This window comes from Xenopus tropicalis, chromosome 4 (genome assembly GCF_000004195.4).
Source record: "Xenopus tropicalis strain Nigerian chromosome 4, UCB_Xtro_10.0, whole genome shotgun sequence".
In the NCBI taxonomy this organism is placed as follows: Eukaryota; Metazoa; Chordata; class Amphibia; order Anura; family Pipidae; genus Xenopus; species Xenopus tropicalis.
The window spans coordinates 115,184,878-115,212,361 of NC_030680.2; the positions used below are offsets into that span (position 1 = coordinate 115,184,878).

At 39.9% G+C, this 27,484-nt stretch overlaps 1 protein-coding gene across 17 annotated transcripts in view; it reads right to left on the reverse strand.

Annotated features, from left to right (window-relative positions):
- Positions 1–27,484, reverse strand: part of rbfox2 (RNA binding fox-1 homolog 2) — a 174,262-nt gene that overhangs the window by 16,798 nt on the left and 129,980 nt on the right. For 5 of the 17 annotated variants that reach the window (XM_012960941.3, XM_012960937.3, XM_012960950.3 and 2 more), the window contains 8 exons: positions 21,362–21,586; positions 19,761–19,904; positions 19,250–19,303; positions 11,480–11,572; positions 7,528–7,588; positions 6,754–6,807; positions 6,006–6,101; positions 4,289–4,430 (listed from right to left, as the gene is read on the reverse strand). In XM_012960941.3, the coding sequence (XP_012816395.1) occupies positions 4,289–4,430; positions 6,006–6,101; positions 6,754–6,807; positions 7,528–7,588; positions 11,480–11,572; positions 19,250–19,303; positions 19,761–19,904; positions 21,362–21,586 (869 nt within the window). 17 annotated transcript variants of the gene reach the window in all.

The following is a 27,484-nucleotide window of genomic DNA, read 5'->3' on the forward strand; positions in this document are numbered from 1 at the left end:
GATGGGAATTAAGGCTGGCTTGCACGGGCAAAGAGGAAATGGGAAGCGGGAAGCAGGGCAGGATTAGAACTGATTGGATTTCAATTTTTTTGTGTTTTTTTAATTTGCAGTTCATCTTTGCATACTTACATATAATTCAGTGCCATAAAATCCATCCTGATATAGCACACTATAGAATCACACCAGGAAAGGGGGGGGGAGGAATAAAATGATAATAAAACAAAAAAAAAAAACAAAACAAAAAAAAACAAAAAACAAAACACATTCCGGTTATTAACAGCAGCTGCATGCACCATGCCATATAAATCATAAGCAGGCAAGAGAGATGTATGAATAACTCTGTGGCTCCCACCAGGGGACCTGGCTGACAGAAATCATGCAAATTATATATTTGTGTTTTGGGGGTAAATGACTCAGAGGGTCTGGGAGAACAGGATAACAAGGAATAAATCAATTATCTCCAGATTTTATTCAGAAGAAACAGTATAAACACAGGTCATAGCATTTAATGCTTTTCCTTAAAGCAGCAGTCTCGCATTCCAAGTCAGAACAACATCCTAGAATAGCCCTTCCAGTTTGGAAAGGAACCAGGTTCAGAGGCACTTTGCTTAGCACTGCATAGCCCATGTTTCACAGTGCTTCAATGATCACTGAGCAGAAATAAAAATGCACACTAAACACACATAATAATGGGTTATAATTAGGGTATTACTATGCAGTAACAGAACTAACTGAAATCTCTGTCACTGTCACCCGGACACAGGTATGGGAATTACAGGAAGGCCATCTCCCATAGATTGCATTATAATCAAATCATTTAAAAATTATTTCCCTTTTCTGTGAAAATAAAACAGTACTATTTGATCCCAACTAAGATATAATCAATCCTTATTGGAGGCAAAACAACCCTATTGGGTAAAATTAATGTTCAGTTGATTTTTTAGTAGACTTAAAGGCCAATGCCAATTGCCCAAAAAATCTCATTGATGTGCCTGTGCCTGGAGCCATTGCCTCAGTCAGGGTGCAGGAATGCAGAGTGGAATTTGACAAGAAACTGCATACGCACTGAATTCTGCTTGGTGTGTCTGCCCCCGGGCTGAGGCAATGGCTCCAGGCACATCAATGAACTTTTTTGAGTGTAGGGGTGGATCCATAGTCTGCTTTCATTCGCAGGCTGAGAATCCGCCCCATGTAGCAATGGCCTAAGGTAAGAAGATCTAAATTAAGAAAAGATCTGTTATCTAGAAAACCCAGGTCCTGAACAGTCTAGATAACAGATCCCATACCTGTATAATTAAAAAGTTTTTATTCAAATTAATAATTGCCCATCCCCCCTCTATTCCACTGGCACAGCAATCTCACATAGCCTGTAACTGGGCATACACACAAGATTTAGGGATGATATGAACTTGGTAAGGACTTGCACAAAAAAAGGCCTTTTGCTGTGATCATTGTTCGGAAAGAACGAAGGAAACAATGTTTGACTAATATCTTTAGGACAAATAGATTATTTTGCTCAATTACTTCAATAGATGAGACATTTATATTTCTTTTATAAGGTGACAGGAGCCCTTTAAAATACAAACATATACCTTGGTTTAAGGGCTCTGGTACACGGGGAGATTAGTCGCCCGCGAGCAGGGAGTTTTGCCGCAGGCGACTAATCTCCCCGTGTACCAGAGCCCTAAGGGTGAAGACACATGGAGCTACTAGTAGCAGCTACTAAAATAGACAATGCTGATCAACTGATAACTGCCTCTACATGTGATTTAGCAAAGGCAATTCTCAGTACTGTCTATGGCAGGGTATTTTCTGGTATGTAGTAGCTGTGAAAAAGTAGCTGCTTCTAGTAGCTCCGTGTGTCTTCACCCTAACATAGGCACACTGACTGTGACAAAAATATGTTCTGCTTATTTTTAGAAAATTATATGAAAAAAAATACATTGTTCATTTCTCAGTTCTCATTAAGCTCTTTTGGGCTGGGCTCTCGTCACCTCTTGTATCAGTTATTGGTTGCTCTGTAAATCTGTATATTCAATGTATACACCCACTTATTGTACAGAGCTGCAAAATATTTTGGCATTTTAGAAATTCATGTTAATGATTATGATAAATACTGCAAATGTGACCTTTTTATACTGTCCTTGAGTGAAGATAAAGGGAAGAACATAATGAACCAATCAGTATCTGTTTATGTGTAATAAAAAACACACCACTTGTGTAGAGAGAATCTTTCCCCTATTTAACAATGTTTACATAGTGGAACAGTTGTTAAAATCTATAATCTCGCCTTGTGTGAATTATTAACTGGCTGTAAAAGTCATATATAAGGAAGGAATAAAATGGAGAGAACACAAGTTACAGGTGAACATAATAAGTGGTCTTTCTACTTCATCTGCTGGTGAGATGAGTTCTACATTTGCACGGCAGGGTCACTGTGGGTGTCTCAATATCTGTAAGACTGGGACCATTGGGCACTGCTAAAGCATGGCCAGAATGCTGAAAACTTTACTTTTGTAATTTTGGGACATTACAGGCCTCTGTATTTGTGCTGCTGAGACATAGTTGGCTCTGTATTTTATTAGGCTATGTTAGGGCACTATAAGCTCACTTACATTGTAGGGAGTATCTGTTTTTATACTGCTGGGGACACTCTGGGATCAGCAAATGGGGGATTGGCAAGTGGAACTCATGTGCATGTAATGTAACAAGCAGGCTGAAGGCTGGAGTCTTTCCACTTCTACATAGTCCATGGGTCTCTAGCTTTGTCGCTCTTTTAGAGACCGTTTCAACTAGCATTGCTGCCTTGAATTAATCGGGTCCTAGGATCCAGTCCAGCTGGGGCACTAGCATATATACTATATTTTGGCCAGTTTATCAGGTAAAAAAAAAAAAACTGACCATTGACTAAGATTGCAAGTTTCACGGGGCATAGACTCATATGAATGACATGATTACCACTATTAGGTAAAATGAATGGGAAAAAGTATAGAGTACATTTAATACTAACTATGGCCATGCTTATTCTTACTGTAATTCAGTGTCCACATGACAACCTTCCCTTTTACATGAAAATATGAGAGAATATTGAGAGAATCAAAAGCATGTAGCTGTTACACAGTTTTCCTTTGTTTCTGCTGACTGCTGCTTTAAAGAACCCTTTTAGTTGGTACAATCCACATGGGGCAAGACTGGTGCCATATAATGGGTATTTAGTAGCCATGTCTCTCTGGTGACAGTTATTCATACATCGCCCGAGTTTGCTCACCCAGTTATTATGTATGAGGCCAAGTTTCATGCGTGTCAGCTATGACTGGTCACACACAAACACACAGGTGCAGTTATAGACGAGCTCCATACAGCCTCCTCCCCGCTCCCACACCCTGCCTTTCTGAGCCCTCTCCCACCCTCTCACTAACTCATATCATCTTGGATCCATTCATCCCAAAAGGCACAGAGCACAATTTCATTTACCATCTCAGTGTGTGTCTTCTAGCCCTCAAAACTAGGGATGCGCTATGGGCTCATTTATCATACTGAGCAAATTTGCCCTGGGCAGTGACTCATGGCAACCAATCAGTTATTAGAAATCTTCAACAATCTCTAGGTTTTGCTTTTAAAAAAAATGGGTGCTATGGGTTACTGCCACAAATGCAAATTTGCCAAGTGTTCATACATGAGCCCCACTGAATCCAGGATTCGGTATTGGATTTTCCAGCACATCTCAAAAAATATATTTTGGGCACAAATCCTTAGTGTTCAGTCAAACTGAATACCTAATGTCATGTGACCTTTAGGCAAGAAGATTTTGATCAGCTATTATTTTGCTCAAATCAGAATGTACGAATTAAGGTTGAGTGTAGAGGATTTGGAAGTCATGTGAATCCAATGGATTTGGCGCATCCCTACTTAAACACGTCTGCATTGATATGGCCTTCTATTTACTATAAGGCCTTGCAGGCTGTGGAATATTACACCCCAAATATGTGATATAAACTGCATTTTCCCCACTTCTGGTTTCCTGCAAAAGAATTCCAGACTACACTTGCCTAAAAAAGTCAGTTTTCAAAACCCCATTTTATCAGATATTGCAAAATAAACTTAATGGTATATGAAAGTATCGTGTGTATCTATGTATGTGTTTGTATTGTATAGATATACATATATGTATCTGTATATATTGTCACAGTTCTAGGTGAATCACTTTATCCTTAAGCCTACAAGTGTGTGTAACTCTTCCTTTCCCTCCTGCCTCCTTATGCTTTCTTATCCAGCCCCTTGCACTTACCCAGGATATGTGGGGATAGCAGTAGGAGGTACCGCCCGCACAGCACCATACACCGTCCTCCCGCGGCCCCTCAAGTGTGCCCCCCTGAAAGCAGCTGCTGTTGTAGCTGCAGCTGCTGCTGTCGGGTAAGGAAAGCCAGGAACTGCAAAGAGATAGGGTGGAAATGGGAAAGGAAGGGGGGGTAAGTAGAGAGAAGGGGCAGCGAGAGAGAGAAAGGGAGAGAGATTGGAAGATGAGATATATCAAAAGCATAAAATATGCATAATCCAAGAACACTTTCCTCCCACCTCATGCCATGCTTGGGCACTTTGATTTCACATGCTGATATAACAAATATTATATGAGGAACAGACCTGTGCAAATCATTGCTTGTAACGATCCAAGTACTCTAGTCAGAGTTAACAGGTTAAACTGCCCTTTGTTTATTAGTTTCAGCCTGTATAAGCCTTGCAGAGCCAAATATTGCTCAGAGGCAATGAAAGACTACCTGCCACAGCTATTCTTTTAAACTGCAATCACTTCTGGGAAGGGCCCTCTTCACCTCTTGTATCGTTTATTGGTTTTGACTTGTGTGTTAATATGGATAAACTCATCTGTTGTACAGTCCTGCAGAATATGTTGGTGCTATATAATTATGTGATAATAACATTGACACCCCTAGTGACACAGGCCATAATTCAGTGTTAGTGGTTCTGATAAGGTCATCATAAAGAAACAACATTTTATTTGCCCTTCCTAATTAACCCTAAAGAGTCATATTATTGATAGAGTCTTGCAGTTTAGGAAGTAAAGGTTATCCATGCTTGGAGTTATGGGATTACTGACCCAGGAAAATAAGCCCATGAAGAGAATAATTAAAAGGGACATCTTAATGGCAACACATTGCAAGGTCATGCTTTTATTAAACAGCAAACTATTACCGAAGAAAGATAGACAAAGAGCAAATTCAGACATGTAAATACCAGCAGCAGCACATTCACTTGGAAGATCTCTGAGGCCCAGGTGTCACAGCTGAAGCCTATGGCATCTGCTACTGCCCTCACCACATCATGGCCCTACTGCCTTATTAGATTTGATGTGAGGGGCTGACAGGAACATTCCAGCTAACAGCACATCCTTTTGTTTATAGTTAAACATCCCCATTGCATCCTAGCTGCATTCTCTTGAATGTTAAACTAAAGTATGAACTTTACTTTCCACATGCATGAGCTTAAATCTGTTATTTTATCAGAGAAATGTGTGCACTAGGAGTGCTTCCAAGCAGAATCTGCTAGCTGCAGTGCAGGAATAGGCAACATAGCAATAAAATGCTGGCAGGATTATGTGGATATGCTACAATGGGTAAGAGCCAATATCAGGAATGTCCATCCTGTACCACTCACACTGTTCTGTAACTACAATCCAGAATTCTGTAATTTGTAGTTCAAAAAACAGTATTAGGATTGCTCTCAATCCATTAAAAGTGTAAATATAAATACTGTAAAAAATTAAGCCAGCTACAAATAGGTTTGCTTTATCCTGTTGTAATGTATAGGGAATGAAAGTCTTTGCTACATAAAGTCAGTTTTCTAACAAGTTGCAGAAAAAGGCATTTTCCCTCCCCTAACCCAGTGCAAAATAACATACACCGAGCGTGCATGAACGAGCAGGGAGAGACAGGACAGCGGCCAGAGGGATTCTGGGAAATTGGAGGGGGCCCATTCCACTCCCTACTTACTGATCAACGGAATGTACGTGTTAACCCCCCGTGGTCCGGGCAGGGGCACACCAGCCTCAGTGGCCAGAGAGACGTCAGCTTGAAGCCCGGGTGCAGCTTTGGGGCGATTGTTTGAAAATTTAGAAGAAAAAATAAAAAACAAAACAAAAAAAATACATAAAAAATAAAACAAAGTGTGAAAAGAGTTAAAGGGGGTAAAAAATATTGCTTTAACTATTCCCACCCTGGTCATGCAGGAAAAAAAAAACAGATAGTAAAGCAGAAATACAGACAAACAGTTCAGATGGAATGAAGGCAAAACAAAGCCAGAGGTTATCTCTTTAACAGATAAAGCAATGCAATGTATACCAAAATTACTTGTTATGCTTTAGACTGCATATATTTAGAAATCTCATATGGTACCACCATTGTTATAAATTGCTTTCCTTTAACTGAATTGCATTGGATTCGTCATTGCATAGCTAAACATGCAGGTTTATAATTATAATACAGGGACATTATCTATAACATGCCATAACTGCTTATAGAAATGTTTTATTCATAAAAAGAGAAAATTCAGCGGTCAGGTATGCAGAGTATACATTTGTAACCACTAGATGTCACAAGAGAGCCACATAACCATGTTACTGGTTTAATGGTCTGTAATATAACCCCAGAGACATAAACATGGCTTTGGTAGAGACATGCAGTCTGACTTTGATTTTGCCCTTTCTTGGAACATGGATGTGAAGTGAGGCTGATGATTTACCTGCATAAAGTTCCGGTCCATAAACAGCTCCTACAACCGGACTGAGTTTCCAGCCTAAAGGAAGGACAGGTGATGGTCAGACATTATTGTTTCTACCTACTTGTAAATGTAGCAAATAGCAGGAACCTTGCATTGGGAGCAACTGAGTATTTTGGCCCCACTGCCTTAGGCCCATGGCACAGGAAATTAAATGTGAATGCTTGCATTTGTAAGAATGAGGACTGCCATATTCCTTAACTTAAATGAGAACATTTCCTTAGGCTACAGGCCCAAACAGTGAATGGGCTTTCCCTTTTAAGGGTCCTAAAATATTATTTTTAATGTATGCTTTGCTTTCATCATAAGTGTCTGCTGGAGTGTTGGCTTTGTTATCTTTTAGTTACCCTTTGTGATAAACGCTGCAAATGGGGGTTTGACCAGTAATAGAAGTAGTATATACAGACATTCTTAGCTGGGCTCGGTTACATCATTTCCATTACTGACACATAACTTTCAGAGCAGCATATGTTCATGTATTGCCACAAGAGATGACTCTCAAAGAATGTTAGAAAGGATACTATCAGGGAAACAGTACTATTCTTAGCAAGGCGATAAAAAACCTCTTAGCTTTTGGGCTGAGGTAGTAGATTATTGTGGGTCTGGTGGTAAGATTAACACTAACTGCCTACCAGTGCCATTAATGACACACTTACTATTCATTCCAGCCTAGGCAGGTAGGTGTAAAGGTAAAATCCGTCAGGTTAATGCTGAAGTTTTGTGAATACCAAGTCTTACCGTTGCCATAAGGGGTCACACTTTTCTTATTGGTCATCACACGAGCTGTGGCGTTGTTCACCTAACAAAGGTGCCAACGAGGTGGGAGGGAAAAAAAACTTTGTTAGGGTGCAGACAAACATAATAAGAATGCATCCCCAAACTAAACCGTGAGCTGCCACAGCATCTCTATAACACTGACCTGCTATGGCAGCTCAGGGGTAAATAGAGTTACCTTCAGTCACACAACAGCCATACAAGGAAACACAAGACAAAGGAGGAGGGAAAAACATTGTTTGTCACAAAACAAAGGGTCTTTGCAGAAAGCACTATATATATATATATATATATATATATATATATATATATATATATATATATATATATATATATATATATATATATATATATATATATATATATATAAAGCCACTATAGCCACATGGGTTCTCCTAATGCTTATTTTTATAGTGTCAATTCTAGACTGTCTATGTATTAAACATGAACAAACAGAGCCAAAGAATTTGATGGGATTAACAGGTCAACCATACTGCCCTTTTTGCTTTATAAGACAAACAGTACTATGTGGCAAAAAAAAATATGACAAATTGCCTTCCAGCAAATTCTGTGTGAAACGAAAATCACATTAGCAACTATAAGTAACATTAAATTAATAACCCACGCCTTTTTTTATCCGAGCACTGGGTAAAGAAAAAAAAATGCCCACTAAGCTATTATATTTATCAAATTTGTATATATCTTAGTAAGCGCAGCAGTGCCAAAGTTTGGTTCTAGAGTGGCACAATGGAGGGACACCTATCTAGCCAAGGCATGGTCAGTTATAATTGTGTTCCTGTTAAACTTTTGTGGAGGAGTACAGCATGCTCTTACTGACAAAGAGTAGAGCATTTGGTACAATAGAAAATGCTATAACATGGGTGACAGCTGTTGCTTCACTTGCACACATGAAGAGCACAAAGGCAACTCACACTGACGAGATCAGTCCCATACATGCATAGGTTTGTTTCAATTACACCAAACAAGCCAAGTGTGTTATGCACAGAGCAAACACCGATACTCTCCCACTCACAGGCTCAGAGGGACAAGGATTAGTGTCAGAATAAGAAGAACTAGGGCTGGTCTACAGGATACAAGGGTATTTGCACTAGGAAATGTGGCACTATAGGTCTAAGAAAAGGGATCTTATACTCCACACAAATAGGTATAGAAGGTGTTCAAAGCAATTACAAGTATAAGGAGGAGCTCAGAGGGATAACATAGCCAAGGTGCTAATGCACTCGTCTCGTGCGGGATGGAGCTACAAGTACACAGATACAATAAAGCACATATATGTAGCAAGGCAAGCAAAGATGCCTGAGAAAGAGAACAGATTAGTGTTGCTACAGAATCTGTTAACAGAAAAAGGAAGAATGTGCAAGAGCTTTAAAGAAGAGGCAAAATAGGCAAGTTACACAAAACATACAGACATTCAGCCATTCTCTAACCTCCCACTCCTCCCATCTTACCCCCCCCCCTACAAATCCCATGATGTCCCCCAAACAAAAGTCTCTAAATGAAGCAGAAAAAAAACACAAATAAAAAGAATAAGAGACAGCACAACAGGTATCAGTAGTGAGTAAGAATGGCATGCAGATTATAAATTCCCTTACCAAAACAAATAAATAAGGCAGAACAAAGCAGTATAAAGCATTTCATCACTGGAGACAGAAGTAGACAGTAGAAAGAAGGGGAACAGGTAAGAAAGAAAGCAATGTAGATGAACAGAAATGAGAGAAAAGGGAAACAAGGCAGATTTTAGCCCTTCAGCGGCAGAGAGCAAGCAGTGCTGCCATCCAGTGGCTACACAGCAGGCTTGTCTGGCTGAACGGTTAGTCACTGTGCTGCTGCAATTAGAAAGCCACATTTATACCGTACAGTAATGGAGAAAGCTCTGGTTCCATTTAGAACCCCTCAGAGTTTAGTGTGTTACTCTTCACCCCAGGCAAAGAGCAGCTATTAGAGGCAGAGTGGAGTACGGGTGTGGAAAGAGGTGATTTAGACCTTACAAAGTGCAGCAACAGTGAATATGAGTATATCTGAAATGCAATTGTGCACACAGAAAGGTTGGGAAAAAGAGCAAAGGAAAGAGGGGGGCATATAGAAGTGAGGAATAGAAAAGGTAAATTGTGGAGACCAGCAGAAGTTAAGGAAACAGGGCACAGAACTGGTCATGGCAGTAAGAACCTTCAGGCCTAAGGCACATAGGATGGGTTTCAGATGTTCTGCCCACCATATTTTAGCCACATGGAAAAAAAATCAATATTGCCTTCTGCTCCCTCACATAAAGTTCAGTGGCAATCCCCTGAAAGTGGCAGCACTGGTGCTTAGCAGCCAACTGCCATATGAAAATGCTTAATTAAGGTGTGGCTTTTGAAAGCAACCATACAAAAGCAGTGGAGAAAGGGAGATTTTGGATGCTTTCCTACATGCAGAAAAATATGCCATGTACCATAGGCCTAAGGGGATATTTACTGTGTTCAACATCAGCCACTATGTACTAAAATACAATTTCATTGGTTCTGCTGTAAATATTGTTGTAATCTTAACTGATATCAGCAAGATAAGAGTTTTATATAAGAGCTGTGACATCAAAGCTGTAAATATATTGTATTACAGATGTGACATCATGTTCTGTAGGGAACAATATACTCTTACAATGTAAAAATGTATGAAGTGCTAACACAACTTTATAGGGCTGTATGCCAAACACTCCAATTATAAGAAGGTATCTAAGAATCCCCAAACTGTATACTCTTTCCAAATCTACCACCCATATATAATATTAAATGTATTCCATTTTGAAACAGAATTCCATAGCTGTTTCATGTGTTTATTTGGGCATGCGCGCATTGAAGACAAGTTATTATAATTTATAGTAGGAGGTACCACATAGTGAATGGTGCAAATAGAGCCTGTTTTACGTGTACATTCCTCCTTTTGGTTCACTGGAAAGATGCATAATAAGCCCGTTACAGATGCTTATGTGCCTGCAGCATATACACAAGTTCTTTTTCGAGAACAACTGAATTCTCTCCCTAATGGGAAGCATCACAATGAACTGGTGTAAAAGTGATGAGAGTGCCTTGTGTGCCACGGCTCTTATTGGTAAAGAACTCATTAGAAGGGGCACTAAAAAAAGAGAAAGTGTCTCATATAATCCTCCCCTTGCTTTACTGTTAAGAAGTTATCAGGGATACAGTGAAACCACTGCTGTTGCTCAATGCCAGCAATAACAAAATATACAATTTTAAATTAAAACAGAACATATTTGCAACTAAAACCAATGTTGAATATGGGTATATGTTGCCCCTTTATTTGTGACACAATGAGAAACACAATAAGAAAGTCAGTTCTGTTAAAGAAGAGATAAAGAGGAAAAATAGAAGTAAGCAGCACATCAAACAAGACAGGTAAACAAATAAAGAGGGAAAGCTAGCAAAGAAAACATATTTAGTAAACATAGTCACAATTTATGAGCAAGCAAGGCCTAAATGACATACACACAAGCAAAAGAAAAAGTGCAACAATTAAAGACATCGACAGAGTACGACTGCACAACAAAGCATACAAGCAGGGAATGACTACGGATCAAGAGAGTTTGGGTTAGAATTTACAAACAAGTTGGGGAGACTTTTAGGATAAAGGTGACAAAACAGAGCTTGCAAGAAGACAATGCACTGGGGATAGAAAGAGAAGGTGCACATCTTGGAGAAAGTAGAAGAAAGAGAACATGAGAGAAATAGCCAGGCATTTGCAAAGTCCATAGAAAAGCTGAATCAGAGCAAGAGAACCATATGGAGAGTGGTCTGGAATACAGAAGGTGAAGAGAAAAGGGAGAAGAGGGTGGGAGGAAAAGAGTGGGGTGCGGCTGCCTGCAATTGGCAATCTTTCAGTTTCAGGTAAAGACATGCACCTCGATTTTTCGCCCCTCAACCACCGTGCTGTGCAATTTCTCCCGGGCCCGGTCAGCATCCGCGCTAGTTTCAAAAGTTACAAAACCAAAACCCTGCGTGCAAAGGGGAGACATACATGCAAATCATTAGAGAAGGGAAGGGGGAGAGAAGAAAGATAGGGAGCGTAGAGGGTGGAAGGAAGGGGGCACGTAAAAACATCAGCCGCTAGAGAGCCAGAATTGAAACTTAAAATAAAACATGAAAAGTCAACGTTTGTATTATTATTATGTATTTTTTAACTTGGCGACAGTGAAAGATCAGAAAACACAGCACTAATTTGTCATATTGATGCTGCTCAGACACATGCAGTGTTGAAAGGGAGGGGGGTGAGAAAGTGAGGAGACCTCTGGGTAGCAAAAGATAGAGGACAAAATAAATCATTGTAGAAAAGTAAAGAAATAGTCCAATGTAACCTGGGTACTGTGTGCCAGCATGACACAGGATCCTGGGCTAAATGGGATACAGGATAGGCTCAGGTATTCCAATAGGTGCACCATGTTGTTATTATTATTCATACCCACATTTAGTGTTTTGCTTATGCACTTTAAAGATCACTTTGCACTTTGTTACATGATGGAATTTATTGAACACTTATTGATGAGTTATAGGATGTGATGCAGCTCTCTGCTTTCTCCCCTCTCCTGCTCCCCCTTCCCTGAAGAATGCTAAGAACTCACTCCCCCCCTTAGGAATGTGGATCTGAGCCAATCACCAAGAAGCTGACTCATAGTCTAACTAACTGAGCATGTTCACTTGGTCTCGGTCTCGGTGCAAGAGTGAGGCATTATGGGAACTTTCTTTACACAGCTTAGCGTTTTTTCTTCCTGTTTGGCTTCTGATCATCTGAACAGGTTAAATATGGGGAGACTTAAGGGCACTATTGCGACAATTGAAGGTATGCCTGCAGCTTGAGATTAACTCTTTACTAGCCTTTCCTTCTCCTTTAAAGCAATATAAATTCCCTTGGAAGGGTTTGCTATGATATGGAATCATTCTGCACACATGACAGCTCAGGCTCCTCATCTAACCCATTATTACTAAGAAACCCCCTCTATTGCTGGAAAACACCATGCTTACCCTACAAAGCCAAAAATATCTATATACCAGAAGCACATATTATCTCATAACATCCATCAAGGCTCCCCTGCGCTAAATCTCTTCAGTGCAGACATCAAATCATCCAAAGATACCTTTCACTGGCATGTGAATTACACCAGAAAATGCAAGAGAAGGCATTTACACAATACAAATTCTGTACCACTGCGATTCATACTAAATGAATCAATGAAATTGAATCTGCAGATGTTTTCTTGCTAGTGCCGAAGAAGATTTAGTGCAGGTGAAAAAACACTCTGCGTTCCTTTGCCCTAAAGGGGCAGTAATACGGGGAATTCAAAATGCACCAATTAGGTTTTTGTTGTGAAAAAATCTGCTCATTTAAGAAGTCTGTAGTCTGTCTTTGTATGGCTTTTAGGGGAGGTCATAAATATGTTTTATATAAGGCAGAGCAACGCAGTTAATAGGAATTCTGATTTGCAGCATTGGGGCCCTAGCATGGATTCCAGCCAGGGTACTTCCTGCAACAATGTTACATGTTTTCCCCATGCTTGTATGCATTTCCTACAGGTACTCCTGTTTCCTGCCACACTCCAAAAACATACAGGAATGCTAACCAGCTTCCATTAAATTGCTATATAGTGTGTATGTGAATGTAATAGGGACCTTAGACAGTAAGCTCTGCTAAAGCAGGAACTGATGGGAATGCTGTGGAGTCTCTATCAAGTACTTTGTTGGTGAATAATAATAATAAACACAACAGACTAGGATTCCTGAGTGAATATATGCATAAAAATGCAATCATAGCACCTAACAATTCCTTGCTGTAGACTAGAAGAGGGCAAAAGAGAGATCTCCTACATAAACATCATTGCATTGAACTGGTGAACTAGACATAATTATTAGCTTTATTCTAGAATGGAGGATATAGTCAAGTACCTGAGCCCAGTCTGGGACCCACAGCTATAAATATGTTTGTAACCACTTATTTCTACAGGCCAGGTCAGGTCAGACATCTTGCCCTGCATTGTATCTGCTATTTGTGCTTTTTATAACATTATTATTTGCTGCTGAAAGGAAAAAGTATAATAATGGCCTCCCAAGAGGAGGTTCTATACAGCTACACATGCAATGGAAATTGAAATACCTTGCTGCCCCTGTAAATTCCAAATAGCCCAGCCTTGAGCTTAAACTCACAGCTTCAATTTGGTTCCAGTTACATTAAAATCTTCAGAAAGTGAAATATAATGTAAGCAGAAACAAAATAGAAAAAGAAAAAAAAATGTATAAAAAAAAGGAGAGAGAAGATGGGGACAAGAGAGAGAGAGAGAGAGAGAGAGAGAGAGAGATGAGGAATGTGTATGTTCCCTGTCTGAGAAAGTAAAAATTTACCATGAAACTGTAAATGTTAATTTATAACGGAGAAGGGTTTGCGCCTCCTACGGACTGTTCAGAATACAAAATATTATCAAAAACACAAATAAGAACATAAAAGGAAATTATGAAAACAAAAGAGAGATTTACGCAGTTAACAGTCTTTAAACATTAGACTCCAAAACATATTGCAAAAATTAACAATGAAAGGATTTTACCCCAAAAATTGTATGTGGTTTTCTTTCAGTCAAACTGGGGGATGATTTCTGTACAAGCTCTCAGGGCAGGGCTAATAGGAGTAAGCTGGGTTTTATTTTCATTCCTAAAAACACTACATACTTATATAACACAAGCTTTTCTTTTTGAGAAATGGGGAGTTAGGAAAAAAAATCCTTTGTTAGAATGTTTGCAATATCTTTCAGAATCTTTTCCTCTGCTATATACAAATGACCTATAACTGTATATCTATATATTCAGAAAAAAGTTCCACTCCAAAACCTAGAAATGCCTGAATTTGCAGAAGCACTTAACCTTATAGAACATCTAATTGAATAAGCGGTGAGCCCGAGTAGGAACCATTTATGGTCAAACAAGGCAAATTGGGAATTACTCCAAATGGCAATTACAGGGGGGGGGGGGTGAGGGTTTGAAAATAGAGTTCTCTTTTTTGTGTTTCAGTAAAAATTAACTATTTAGCAGAATAAGATATGTGCAGACTTCAAAACATATTCTAAACACAAACCAAAAAGGAGACTCGGTGGCTAAATAAGGGGAGGGCAAAACTGGCAATTTGATTTTCTGAAATGTTCTCTTATAAAAGAATCTGATGCATGTACAGCATGCCGGTGTAAAGTGCTTCTGCAATGCTTTTGCTGAAAGTTCATTTCTCTATATAGGTATACTGGGAGCAGACATTACTATACCATCTGTTCAGGCAGGAAGAGATGTGACAGAAGCCAATCAGCAGCACCATTTCCCCCCAAACTAGGCCCACACATTTTAATAACTCAGGGCTAGAAGCAAAGCTACTTTCATGGAACAGTGTGATCTCTTCCAGATTTTACCATTAGCTAAACACTGGCTCAGGAAAGAACCTGGAAATAATCAAACTGCCACGTATCAAATTTATTTTCCTGACACAATCCCAGAAAGGGGGGGAAAGGGAGCAGGAGCATGGGGTTAAATTTGTTAAAATTAAACCAGCTGTGGAGAAGAAAGCAGACTGAGTGACATTTACATCAGACAATGTCAATTGATTGGCTGTTAAATTAAAGAAAAGGCCCCTAATCACAAAACCTTTTGGCTTCATAAAATGAGCAATACCTGAAGTGGCTGTTAGTTTCTGATAATGGCCTGAAACAATTAGGGCTATGGCACATGGGGCCTCTGATCACCTCCACTCTAGCACCAATCACAATACGGAGAATTACCGCAGGTTACTTTCCATTAATTGCAAAAGATTTCCCTTATTTTGTTGGTCACTACTTAGTAGATCAGCAAGTACAGTGCCCCTTGTGCCAAAGCCCTTATTACAAAATTAGAGGGCTTTGCTCAACAGTTTTTTTTTTTTTTCTTTTAACAGAAACATAAATATTAAGCAATGTGGCATGGAATCCTAATATAAAGATGCCTGCTTTGAAGCCTACTTAGAATGTGGCCATGGGATTGGCAATAATATTATTTTGGCAAGACACTTGGAAATTAAAAAAAAGCATCCAATGTATAATATAATAAAAAAACTCGGTGGAGCGAGATGAAGGAGGAAATGAAAAGCTAGACATATGGCACTAATCATTTCTTTCTATGTTTTGACAGTACTGGGATTCCTCAACCCTTGTACCCATTAAGGCCTTGGCATCCCACAGCACACCCTCTTTTCAGCTGCTTGTTCTCCTGCTATGGATTAGTCATTTCTGTTTTTCTCTCCGCCAGCACATAACACATCATCAGACTCCTAAAAGGAGTTATCCAGCCTTCCAGTAATGATCTAATCGAGGCCATAACTTCATTTTCCTCACTGCAGATCATGTTTCTGGGTTGCAGTCCCAGAATGGTGACTGGCTGTGGGGGTGTAAAAAGGGGCATACATACAGTTATATGGTTCCTGATAAATGAAATGCTCTATTTGGCTCCAAAGAAACTATACTATTATTTCCCTCTATATTATTATTTCCCTCTATTATTATTTTTTTATCAGGGCATTTACAAATGCAAATTTGCTCCAATGCAACAGGAACCAATTACATCTTAGAAGAATTGTACTGCAGCAAAACAGCATCTTTCTAATTCCTTTTAAGGGTTATTGCATCTTGACTGTCAATATGCTCACAATATATATAAAGCAGGGATGGTCAATCAGCATTTATCCGTGGGAGTATTGTTGAATTATAATTCTCAACACAAGCAAATTTAATTTTAAAAAGAGTAGGCTGAATAATCCTGGTGTAACGATTTAAGGTGAAGTCAAGGAAAAAGCTCTAAAACGGGAATTCACGTGGCTGGTGGGGCTGTGCAGCACAGAGGCAATAAACTGAGTGCATTTTGCAGCTGTATTTTATTTGGCAGTATAGCATTAATGACAAAATTGCTGCTCCAGTCTCTCTTCTCACTTCTCAGCACTTGTGGAGACGAGTCTGTGTGGTGAGAATCTCTTTCCTAGCCGGTAACACAATGGGAAGCCACAGCTTCCTTTGGTTTTTCTTATCTAACAGGAGAATTTGAACAGCAAGCAAAATCTGAAACAATGCAGGCTTCTTTGTCTATTTCACCAAATTAGCCTGATACTTCCTAGAAAATCTCAGCAGAGCTGTTGGTATCCCAAATTAATTAGATACTGTGCATCCATATTATGTAGAACTGTATATTTGAGGCGCTTAAAGTGACCCTACATGAAGCTTTGCTGTCTGCACTGCTAGGCTACATGCGGTAGCTGCCAGACAGTCTGTGGGTGGCCTTCCGATGTGATGGATAGCAGAAACTGTCCTCTTTCCAAGGATAGATAGCAATTCCAACTCTGCCCATCCCATGACTGGGCAAGGAAATTAGTCTCAAATAAAGCATACATTTAATTAAATACATATCTTCTTAAAAATAACATTTGCATGGCCTAGAGTACATAAAGTCCTGTAAGATTATTCAGGAACTGTGCCTTTTACTCCAACAATTAGCCATCTTTCTATGGGTTTTTGTCCTAAGGATCTAAGCTTCTGTGAGCAGGGGACACTAGTCATAAGAGTTAAAAGCCTATATGTGAATGCACTGTACTTTTATAGTTAATGTGGGCCATGTATTACTTACTTTCTTGTCATGGCAGAAATGGCAACTTAAAAACATTAAAAACCCTCCATATGTGGGTAATGCTAGAAAAACATGTAGCCTTGGTATGGGACAAAGGCCATTGCACATTTTACTTTATCAGTATATAGACATTCTAATATTTCTGAATGCTCCAATTTGTTCTTTCATACATGAATAGTACATTTTTGGCTTAAGCACTTTGCCTCTATAATCTGCATTCAGAATTTTTGCAAAGCCAACTAGGGCAAAGCAAATTGGTCACGCACTTCTTCATCAGCTGCTCACTGTAACAGTGGTAGGGTATTATGGGGGTAATTTTAGAGCTGTGTGATATAAGACATAAAGCACAGTATCTGATAATGGAAGGTTGATATGAGGTTCTAATGAATTAACACAACAATGAAAGAGAATGATTGAAAACAGTATCAGAAATGTATTTTTTTTTTTTTTTGCAGAAATTCCTTCTGCAGTGTATTTTGGCTGTGGACATGATAACCAAAGGTTTAAGAATGGTGTAAAAAGGAGTTTTGTTTGCCCTCAAGTGTCTATACCATATGAAAAGAGAAATGAATCATTTCATAATGCCACAAATCTTCTCTAAATATATTTTTAACTCTACTTCAACGTACTAAACTGTGAGCACAGGCCCAGTATTACTAAAAATCAAAAGATTCCAGTGCCTGAACATAAGTGGCCCTGAGGCTGTTCTGTCAGAGATTACCCAAAAATTCCTGTGCAGGTTACTGATGCCAGCTCCCTTTGCTCTCTCATGTTTGTTTTATATCTTATATTTAAAAAAATATATATATATATATTTTTAATTTTTTTGTATGAATTTAAACTGTAAGAATAATTAATTTTAAGACTAATTAAAAGATCAAAAAGGTCAACCTAGATTTAATTAGTTGCACAAAGGACCACAAATGTTTAGAACAACTGATGCAGCCTTTTCAGTGCCACCTCTTCACTTTTTAGCAATGGCACATGGGTGATTTCAGTAGCCTAAAGACACCACCAAAACACCTGAAATCCGTCCCCATTAACTTCTAAATCAGTTGGCAGAAAATGCATGTTCAAGCACATTAGATGATTGTTGCCTAAAATGAGTTGTGACACACTTTCAGGCAACAATCACCCAGATTACTCTCGAATAGTACTTTTAGGCCATTCACATAGGAAACAATGAGTGCAATTCCTTAAATCTCCCATGTGCCACGGCCCATGTAAGGCCAAGTTGCAACGCTAATTTAACAGCCTCAAATTGTGTTTTTCCTAGCCATCTCACTGCTTTCTGGCAGCAGAATCATATCCTAAGCGATGCAGGGTTGTTGGAAGCTCTGTGTATGTGTGTTTAAAAAGCAGACAAGTGGAACTTCAAAGTGAATTTTGACACAAGCTCAGCCATGAATAGTCATGATTAATCAGAATGTGTTGTGTTAGGGCTCTGGCACACGAGGAGATTTGTCGCCGGCGATTTTTAAAAGAGCGATTTGGCGACAAGACGCCAATGCTAAATCAATGGAAATCGACAGCGTCAAAACATACGAGGCTACTTCAAATCGCCTGCTGTTTCAAATCGCACACAGACCCTTTTCTGAGCGACTTGAGTAAACATGAGGGGGGGTTAACTGTTGAGTGTACCATGGGTAGCAGATCGCCTGGAGCTCAACTCGCATGAAATCTCTTTGTGGGTATTGTCGTGGCGACTTGTCGCCAAAGCGCCAGGGGGAAAAAACGCAGGCGACAAATCTCCTCCTGTGCCAGAGCCCTTAAAATCAAATTCCTTCCGCATTTCACAATTTAAGAGATAAACTGCTTTGCAAGCTACATTCTGCCATATAATAATGGCCACACACCCATGCACAAAGCTTTCCCTGCATCCCTAAGGAGGTCTGGAAGCTGCCATTTATTGCACTAAAGCTTAAACAGTGCAAAGGCGTTTTAGCAAGTGGTCAAAATCAGGATTAAAGTTTAATGATAAAATGTAGAAAGAAGCAGCTTACCTTGGAGCCTCGCTCGTTAAATATAATTTCCACGTCAAGAATTTTGCCAAATTGCTGCACAGAGGAGAAAAAAGCTTCAATAATTAATTTAATCTATAAAAGGAAGGTACTACTCATGCATTAGCGCATCCTAAGAATAACTCGGAGAAAATGAGCCCAGGAACATTTTATTCACATTTTAGAAGCTAGACAGAGTTGTATCTCATTGAAAAATGAAAATTCTTCCAGCTGTTTTCATCTTACAGAATTTCTTTCTTAGAGAAAGTTGATTCTTGTTTTTTCATTTGCCTTGAAAATTTCCCAGCATTCTCATCCACAAACCCATATTGTATCCTAATTATTCCAACACCTGCAGCCCCATAGCTTTTGCTAAACTACCGCTGCATCATTTACAGGCAGGTAGGTGCTGGCATAGTAAAACAACAAATACTGCAAGTCTGCAATCTCAGATTTAGCATGCAACACATCAAGCAACCCCCACAGTGAACAGAATAGGGGCTAGAAGACTCACTCCAAACATTTGGCGCAGGTCTGGGTCCCTGAATCGGAAAGGGATGTTCGAAACATGAAGCCGCTTTGGGGTAGGTTTGGATTCGCTGTTTTCACTGTTTTGTGTCTGGGACTGCTGTCCTTCTGTCTGTGATCCATCTGTCTGCTAGGTAGAAACAGGAGAGAAACCATAGTTTAACAACCATGCTTGTCCAGCAAGAAAGAGTACAACTAGCAAGGGCTGAAGATGTGTATTTGACAAAAGCTGAAATGTTATGAAAATCTATAGAAGTTTTGCTGCCTCGATATAATACCTGAGCAAACTCCAGGCCGTAGTTGTTTATCTTTATTTACATAGAACCAACATATTCTGAAGGGCTCTTAAAGAAACTCGCTGATGTGCTGGGCCTACAGGTCTGGTGCCTTTATATCAATATGGAAGCCCTTGGTGACTTCTAATATCCTCACAGTTTATAGGATGCATTATTCCCTATATTAAGCTAAGCAAGTGATTGAAAAACAAATAAATGAAATGTACTAAAGATCAAATGCTTTGATTGCTGCTTCAGTAAATCTTTTGTTTCCATATCAAAGTTAAATCTTTGATCCAAGAAATATATAGCAGGGAAAGAAATCTGGCAGCAGTTACTTAGGGGTGGCAGTGCAGGCATCGCTACTATTAAATGGGTGGTTCACCTTCAAATTAAATTTTAGCATGTTGTCGATGATGATGTTTATAAACAATTTATAATTAGTTTGCATGTTTTTTTTTTGTGGTCTGAAATAACAGCTGTTTGTTTAGCTATCCAGTGTGTTATTCCAGTGTGTAATTTTAGCAGCTATCTGGTTGTTAAGGTCCAATATACCCTAGCAACCAGGCAGTGATCTGAAAAGAGTGACTGGAGTATGAATAGAAAAACAACTGAATAGAATCATAAAAAGTAACAACTGTAGCCTCACATAGCAACAGTATTTAGCTGCCCGAGTCAGGGATTACCATTTGGAAAATAACTAAAAAACTAAAAAAGAATATAAAAATGATTAATAATTAAAAATAAAGATTATTGAAAAGTTGGCAAAATATGACATTCTATAACATATTAATATTTAAGTTCAAGGTAAAATACCCCTAGAAAGTGTGTCCATTATGTAGATCATCTGTTTGCATTTACTGAGATTTTTAAATGTGTAAAGGTGGCCATACATGGTTAGATTTGCAAATCTTTCCGCTGATATGCCCATGGGTGGGCGATATTGTGTTAATGCATTCGTTTGGCAGATAAGAGTTGGTCCGAGGTCTTAAGGACCCAAATCGGCAGTTGAAATCTGCCTCAGTTTATAAATTTCAAGGAAAATAACTTGCAGCTGTGTGAACTACAACTAACAACACCAACAGCAAAGACAGTGGCAGGCCAAACTAATAAAAGTGTACCTGAACAGACAGAGGATTTTTGAAATCCTTGATCATGTGCCACAGAAGAAAAGTAAACCAGGAACCAATTTGTGGAAGAGACAAGTAAGTGCAGCAAAATAGTGAGAGAAAGTGAGAAAGAACAGTGCAAGAAATGCATTAAGGGGAATTCAGAGAAGGTAAACAGAGAAGGGTAAAAAGTGAATGCGCACCGTGCTGGAAGCATTGGCAGTGCTGGTAGCTGGGGTGCTGTGCTCTGCATGGCTCTGCCCTCCTCCGTACAAGGGAATCCCATGCTCAGTGGACTGAGTAGCGTATTCCTGTGTGTGCTGGCTTCCATAGTCTGTGGATAGTCCATTCTGTGGTGGTGGAGGAAAAGGGATGGCTGCAAACGGCTGAACCATAGTGTCAGGAGTGGCTGTCGGCTCCTGGTTACCCTACGATACAGATGTAAAAACTATTAATACATAATATTTTGCAATTCATGTTTTCAAATAATGAACTTTATCTTATTGAGAATCTTGCTTTGCAGGCATCTCATGAAACACATAAGGCTAATGGCACACAGGGAGATTTGTTGTCGGTGGTTAAATCTGGGCTACTGTGGGCAACAAATCAACCCAAAATCGCAAGAATACTTCAGGTGACTTCTGAAAACAAAGTGCCGCAAATGCTTTCCCCCAGCAGTTTACTTTATTGTCTGTGGGAAAGCATTTTGGGGAGATATGTTGCCTGCAGTATCCCAGATTCAACCCTGTGTGCCATAAGCCTAAAGCCATAAGCCCTTTAGAAGAATGCTTACCTATGATGCAGTTTACAATCATTTATAGGAAAGTTTTGTGCATTTATGGGCCTCTGGTGCACAACACTATCCATACACTAACTGGAATATGTGCTGTAACCTCCATAATAGCTGCCATTCACAAAATGTTGTGATTTCTAATAGAAAATGGCAACTGTCTTTCAATCCATTTACACAAATTTACACTACCTATAACCTTCAAGAAGCTTGAGGAGGTAGTTCAACAACATTTGGAGGGCCACATTCAGCTTATGAGGTAGAGATTTAAAGAGTACAAATAAAAAAAAAATAATAAAAGCAATGCAGTAAAATAATGTGCTACAAGTGAAGCAAGGAGAGGGGGATTTCTGGCCAGAAATGTGATCCTTTTGCCTTGAGACGAGCGGTATGATCATGCCCTGCGCATATATATGTACTATGTACGTGCATGTGGCTGGGAGGGGGCAGGGCAGAAAGCTTAAAGACAATAGAGAATGATTGGGAGGGAAACAAGATGAGGGACGAGACTGGGAGGGATGCAGAGCCTGGAGAGCCGCAGCATCTGGAACCGATTGGAGTCACAATGATCCATAGCTAAAAATGTGAGCAGATGCCAGAAATAGATGGGATTTTGGGTGAGGGGGGAGAAGCAGCTGAGCCAGCGAAAAAGAAGAGGGAAAAAAAGAGAAGGGGAGGAGAAGAAGAGGAAAGAGATGAGAGAGTAAGGAAGAGAATGGCAGATGAATAAGTGAATGGGAGATCGCTAGAGAAGAGTGAGGCAATGGCAGTGCATGAAGACATATGAGCAGGCAATAGGGAAAAGGAAAGGGTGACACTGAAACCAAGTGGAGTAATTAGCCAGATATTGGAGAGAAAAGAAGGTAGATCTATTTAAGAGGGATATTCTAAAGAAGGGAAAGGAGTGGGAGAAAGAGAGCAGTTACTGATGGGCAGCGAGAGCAGCAGGGACTGTGGAGGTGCTGCAGTGTTATCATTTATTCTGTGTGCAGCATAGAGGAGGGGGGCAGACAAGGACTTGAGACTCCCTGATGGGAGGAATTGGGGTTGGATGTAGGGAGGGGGGTTTGCTGCAGAGATTCCTCCACAGCTGACGTCATGTCTTACACTGTGCTTAAAGGAACAGTAACACCAAAAAATGAAAGTGTATGAAAGTAACTAAAATATAATGTGCTGCTGCCCTGCACTGGTAAAATTTGTGTGTTTACTTCAGAAAGTCTACTATAATTTATATAAATAAGCTGTTGTGTAGTATGGGGGGCAGCCATTCAAAGGAGAAAAGGCACAAACACATAGCAGATAACAGATAAAACACACTTGTATTCTACAGAACTTGTCTGTTATCTGCTATGTAACCTGTGCCTTTTCTCCTTTTTTCCAGCTTGAATGGCTGCCCCCGTGGCTACACAGCAGCTTATTATATAAATTATAGTAGTGTTACTGTAGCAAACACACCAGTTTATCCAGTGCAGGGCAACAGTGCATTATATTTTCATTACTTTAAGGGCTCTGGTACACGGGGAGATTAGTCGCCCGCGGCAAAACTCCCTGCTCGCGGGCGACTAATCTCCCCGAGTTGCCTTCCCTCTGCCATCCCACCGGCGAACATGTAAGTCGCCGGCGGGATGGCAGACGCGGCGGGGCGATTTCGGGAAATCGCCGAAAAAGCCTCGCGAGTCTTTTTCGGCGATTTGCGCGAAATCGCGCTGCCGCGTCTGCCATCCCGCCGGCGACTTACATGTTCGCCGGTGGGATGGCAGAGGGAAGGCAACTCGGGGAGATTAGTCGCCCGCGAGCAGGGAGTTTTGCCGCGGGCGACTAATCTCCCCGTGTACCAGAGCCCTAAAGCTCTTATTTTTTGGTGTTACTGTTCCTTTAATGGATCAGTGGAGCACCCACAAACACACACACAGCCTATACTGAAGTACATACAACATACACATCACTATATACAATACATGCATCCTTTGCAGATTAACTAAACCAACTGGACCAGTATACACATGCATGCTTACACTTGCTTGTCGAAATAGAGCCTTAGCGCATTCTCATAAAACGCACTACCATTTATACTATGGATTTGATTTAACATACCCCACCCTAACATAGCTCTAGGCACTGGGTTAAGGACTCATTGATTGCTTTACAGGCAAGGGGTGGCTGATGCATTGTGAATTAATAATCAGGGGCTCATTATATGCCCAGCTGGCGATCTCTGCAGCGCAGCAGTTAGTTCACACACTCTCCCTGCTATCCAGACTCTCTTCCCTTGTCTGCTCATTCACACTGCTGTCTGTCTGGAGCAGAGAATGCTCAGCACTGCGCTATTACAGGATCAGTTCCATCCGAAGCTGGCACAATGCTGAGACCCTGGCCTGATCTATAACCTCCTGACCTGCAGTGTATGTTGGACTTAACGATAGCATTGATTTGGGAAAGGGCAGGCTTGTATGGGGGGTGGTAAGAAAGCCGCAATAATAGAAACATTAGATAAGATAAAGGTTGGGACAGATGCCCCTACCTCCAAGCATACAGGTCTCCTATTTCATATCACTGCTTAAAAATAGTTTTATTCTGAAAAGTACCCTGCACCTATGCAACACAATGTAACAGCTACACATTCAACTCCATATAATCACACTGCTGTTTTAGGAATTTAGAATTATGACCACAATAGGCACCCATCCCATAAATACACAGGAAGCACTAGGGTACAGTTTGTGGCTGAATGGACGTCCAATGCTCCATTCTTGTTTATAGGAGGAGCTCTTGCATCCCAAACCACAGCACTGGCTGAACAAATGAAATGTGGTTTGACCCATAATTGAGTTTTCTACATAAAACGTACATATCTGTACAAGTAACATCGCCCTCAGAAAAATGTACCAGTAATTTGGCCACTTTGTAGAAAAATGTCAAATGACATTCGTGGGCTTAGGACTAAGGAGTACTTGCATAGAAGCCAGTTAATTTGGTTTAGGGTCAGCCTTTGTTGGTTTACAGTTGGGGTAGCCCTTTCTTAGCTAGAATTTCTATTTGAGCATCCCACTTTGGGATGTGCTATTTGGGACACACATATGATTTATTAGAGGCAATGATCCTCTGCCAGTCTGGCAAAGATAATTTAAATATTCTTAGGCAGCAAAGACAAATCTCTAAATATGGTCTTGTTCTTTATGCTTAGCCTCCCCAATGTATCAGTTAGCCAATAAAGGTAAGGAAGGAGGAAAAAGAGAGAGTGAGAGCTGTGTGTGCTGAGTGAGCCGCACATGCAACCAATTCCATACTGCATCCAAACTGTACATGGATCTACATTACTATATAATTATTAAAGAATTAGAGTATGGTATATATGGCAGGAATAATCTTTCAATACATATTTACATTTTCTATAAATGGGTAATAAATTGCATCAGCCAGTGTAAACAGTATGGCAGCACTGCACAAGTTTAGAATTGGCACCAAATATGCATATTTCATTATTACTTTCTGCTCAGATGGGTCCGTTGTTGACCTCATTATTAACAGGGAAGGGATCAGAAAAATATTATATGTAAAAAGAGGTATAGGAGTAAGAACACAAATAGCTTTTCATTAAAAAAAAATGTTGGCCATGTTGGTGAGCAATGATGATTAAACTGAACTATTCCTTAAATTGGAGGTTTGCCTGCCATAAGATTGCTTATTGCACAGAATGGGAGAAACAGCTCAGTAATGGTCCTTTATAACGTTCCTTCCTAATCCGGCAGTTGCACGCTTCAAAATTTACCAGGGCACAGACACTTTATTTGGGGCAAATCTTATTAATAGAAAAATATTTACATTATTTACATTATTATTTGTATATACATCTACTTTATTATTTTGCTTATAGTACACAAGTTTCAATGAGCTGTGTGACACAGCAAAATCACTAATCACCTTTTGTTATAACTGCTAACATTACAAAGGACTGTTGATACATTTAATAGGTTGTGTATTACATACATGTTTCTGAGATTTGAATCTGTGCACTATGAAGTGATTCGGCACAGTTGCGTTATAGTGTCAGGATGGGTGCAGCTGGTGCTTAGGACTTAGGAAAGTCAGGGTGTGATTTGTGTGACAACTTCTTGCCACAAAAGGAAGTGTGTAACATTTAGTAGCACTATACAAGGGCAAAGGTAACAAACTAATAATAATATATAATTACAATCATATTATGACATTTTTTACTAATGCAGTTGTATGCATTGCAGAGAACAATTACTATTTTCACAGGGCTGCATGCCTGCATGTATATCCCAACACCATAGGACATACATATCTACTATGTACATCTGTACACCATAATACAGTAAGGGAGGAGATAAAGAAAATCCAAGAGCTGGAGAATGGACAGATCCTAAGATAAAGACCTGTGATCGTCAGGCAGATATAACTTGGCTCTCTTTCCAAAGAAAATAATAGTGCAGCTTACACATGTAATTCTCCTACCCTCTTTCCACTCATACTTCTCTCCTCACTTTCTCTTTCTCTCTATCCCCTCTGGGTCCAGATGACAGGCTGACACCCCAGCTCTCTTTCCCGGGGACTCACTAAATCATTCAGCAGAGGTATAAATATTTCAGATGGAGGAGAAGAGCCGTCGGATTAAAGAGGTAAGAAGAGCCCCTGCCCCACACATTGTACCTTCTGCCTTGTTGGCGCAGGTGGGTTCTGTGAGAATCCAGATACACTTACATTGTCAGCAGACATATAGGTAGCCATTTATGATGTCAAGACAGACTGAAATTTGTATTCCAGGTCCTCGGGCTGCTGTCAAGAACAACTCCCAAAATGCTCAGCCAGTTTCTAAGCTCGCAGGCAATGTTTAATGGTTTTGACTTCCTAGGGCATTTGACAAATACACTGGCTGTAGTTCAGCATATCCAAATTTAAATTCTCTGATTAAATTAGGCTATCAATGGGAAACTGCCAGTGGTTTTACATACATGTGTTAATGTGTGACATGTGTGACAGAAAACAGCAGTAGCCAATGTAAAGGAGAATAATATTTGGAGAAGAGAATAAAATCAACAGAAATGCCATTATTTCCCAACAGTGCTGGTTAAGAGAACACTAAGGGCACCTTCATTCAGAGACAACAACACAAGCTCCTTCAACATAAAACTAAACAAGCCCAGAGATATAATGAAACAGCAGATCTACCGCTGCTCCCTGCAGTGCTTTTCTATAAAAGATTCCTACCTTCTGACCAGGAAGTAAGTACAAAAGGTGATATTACACAATATTAATGTCAAGTCTGATTACAGAACAGGCTAGGGCAACCTGTGGCACTACTGAGTTTGTTTACAGATTCCTCTAGTAACGCCCTTAGAGCTGTCAGTAGGATTCCAGAAGTTGCAGTTCTGCAGCCTCTGTGGGGGCCACAGGTCGCTCATAGACAGTAAAATTTAAAAAAAAAATATACTTTTTTTACAACCATTTGTGCAAATGTTACAGCATTTTTTAATTTGACATTCAGTATTGTTCTTTCAAGCAATGCAGTGCTATT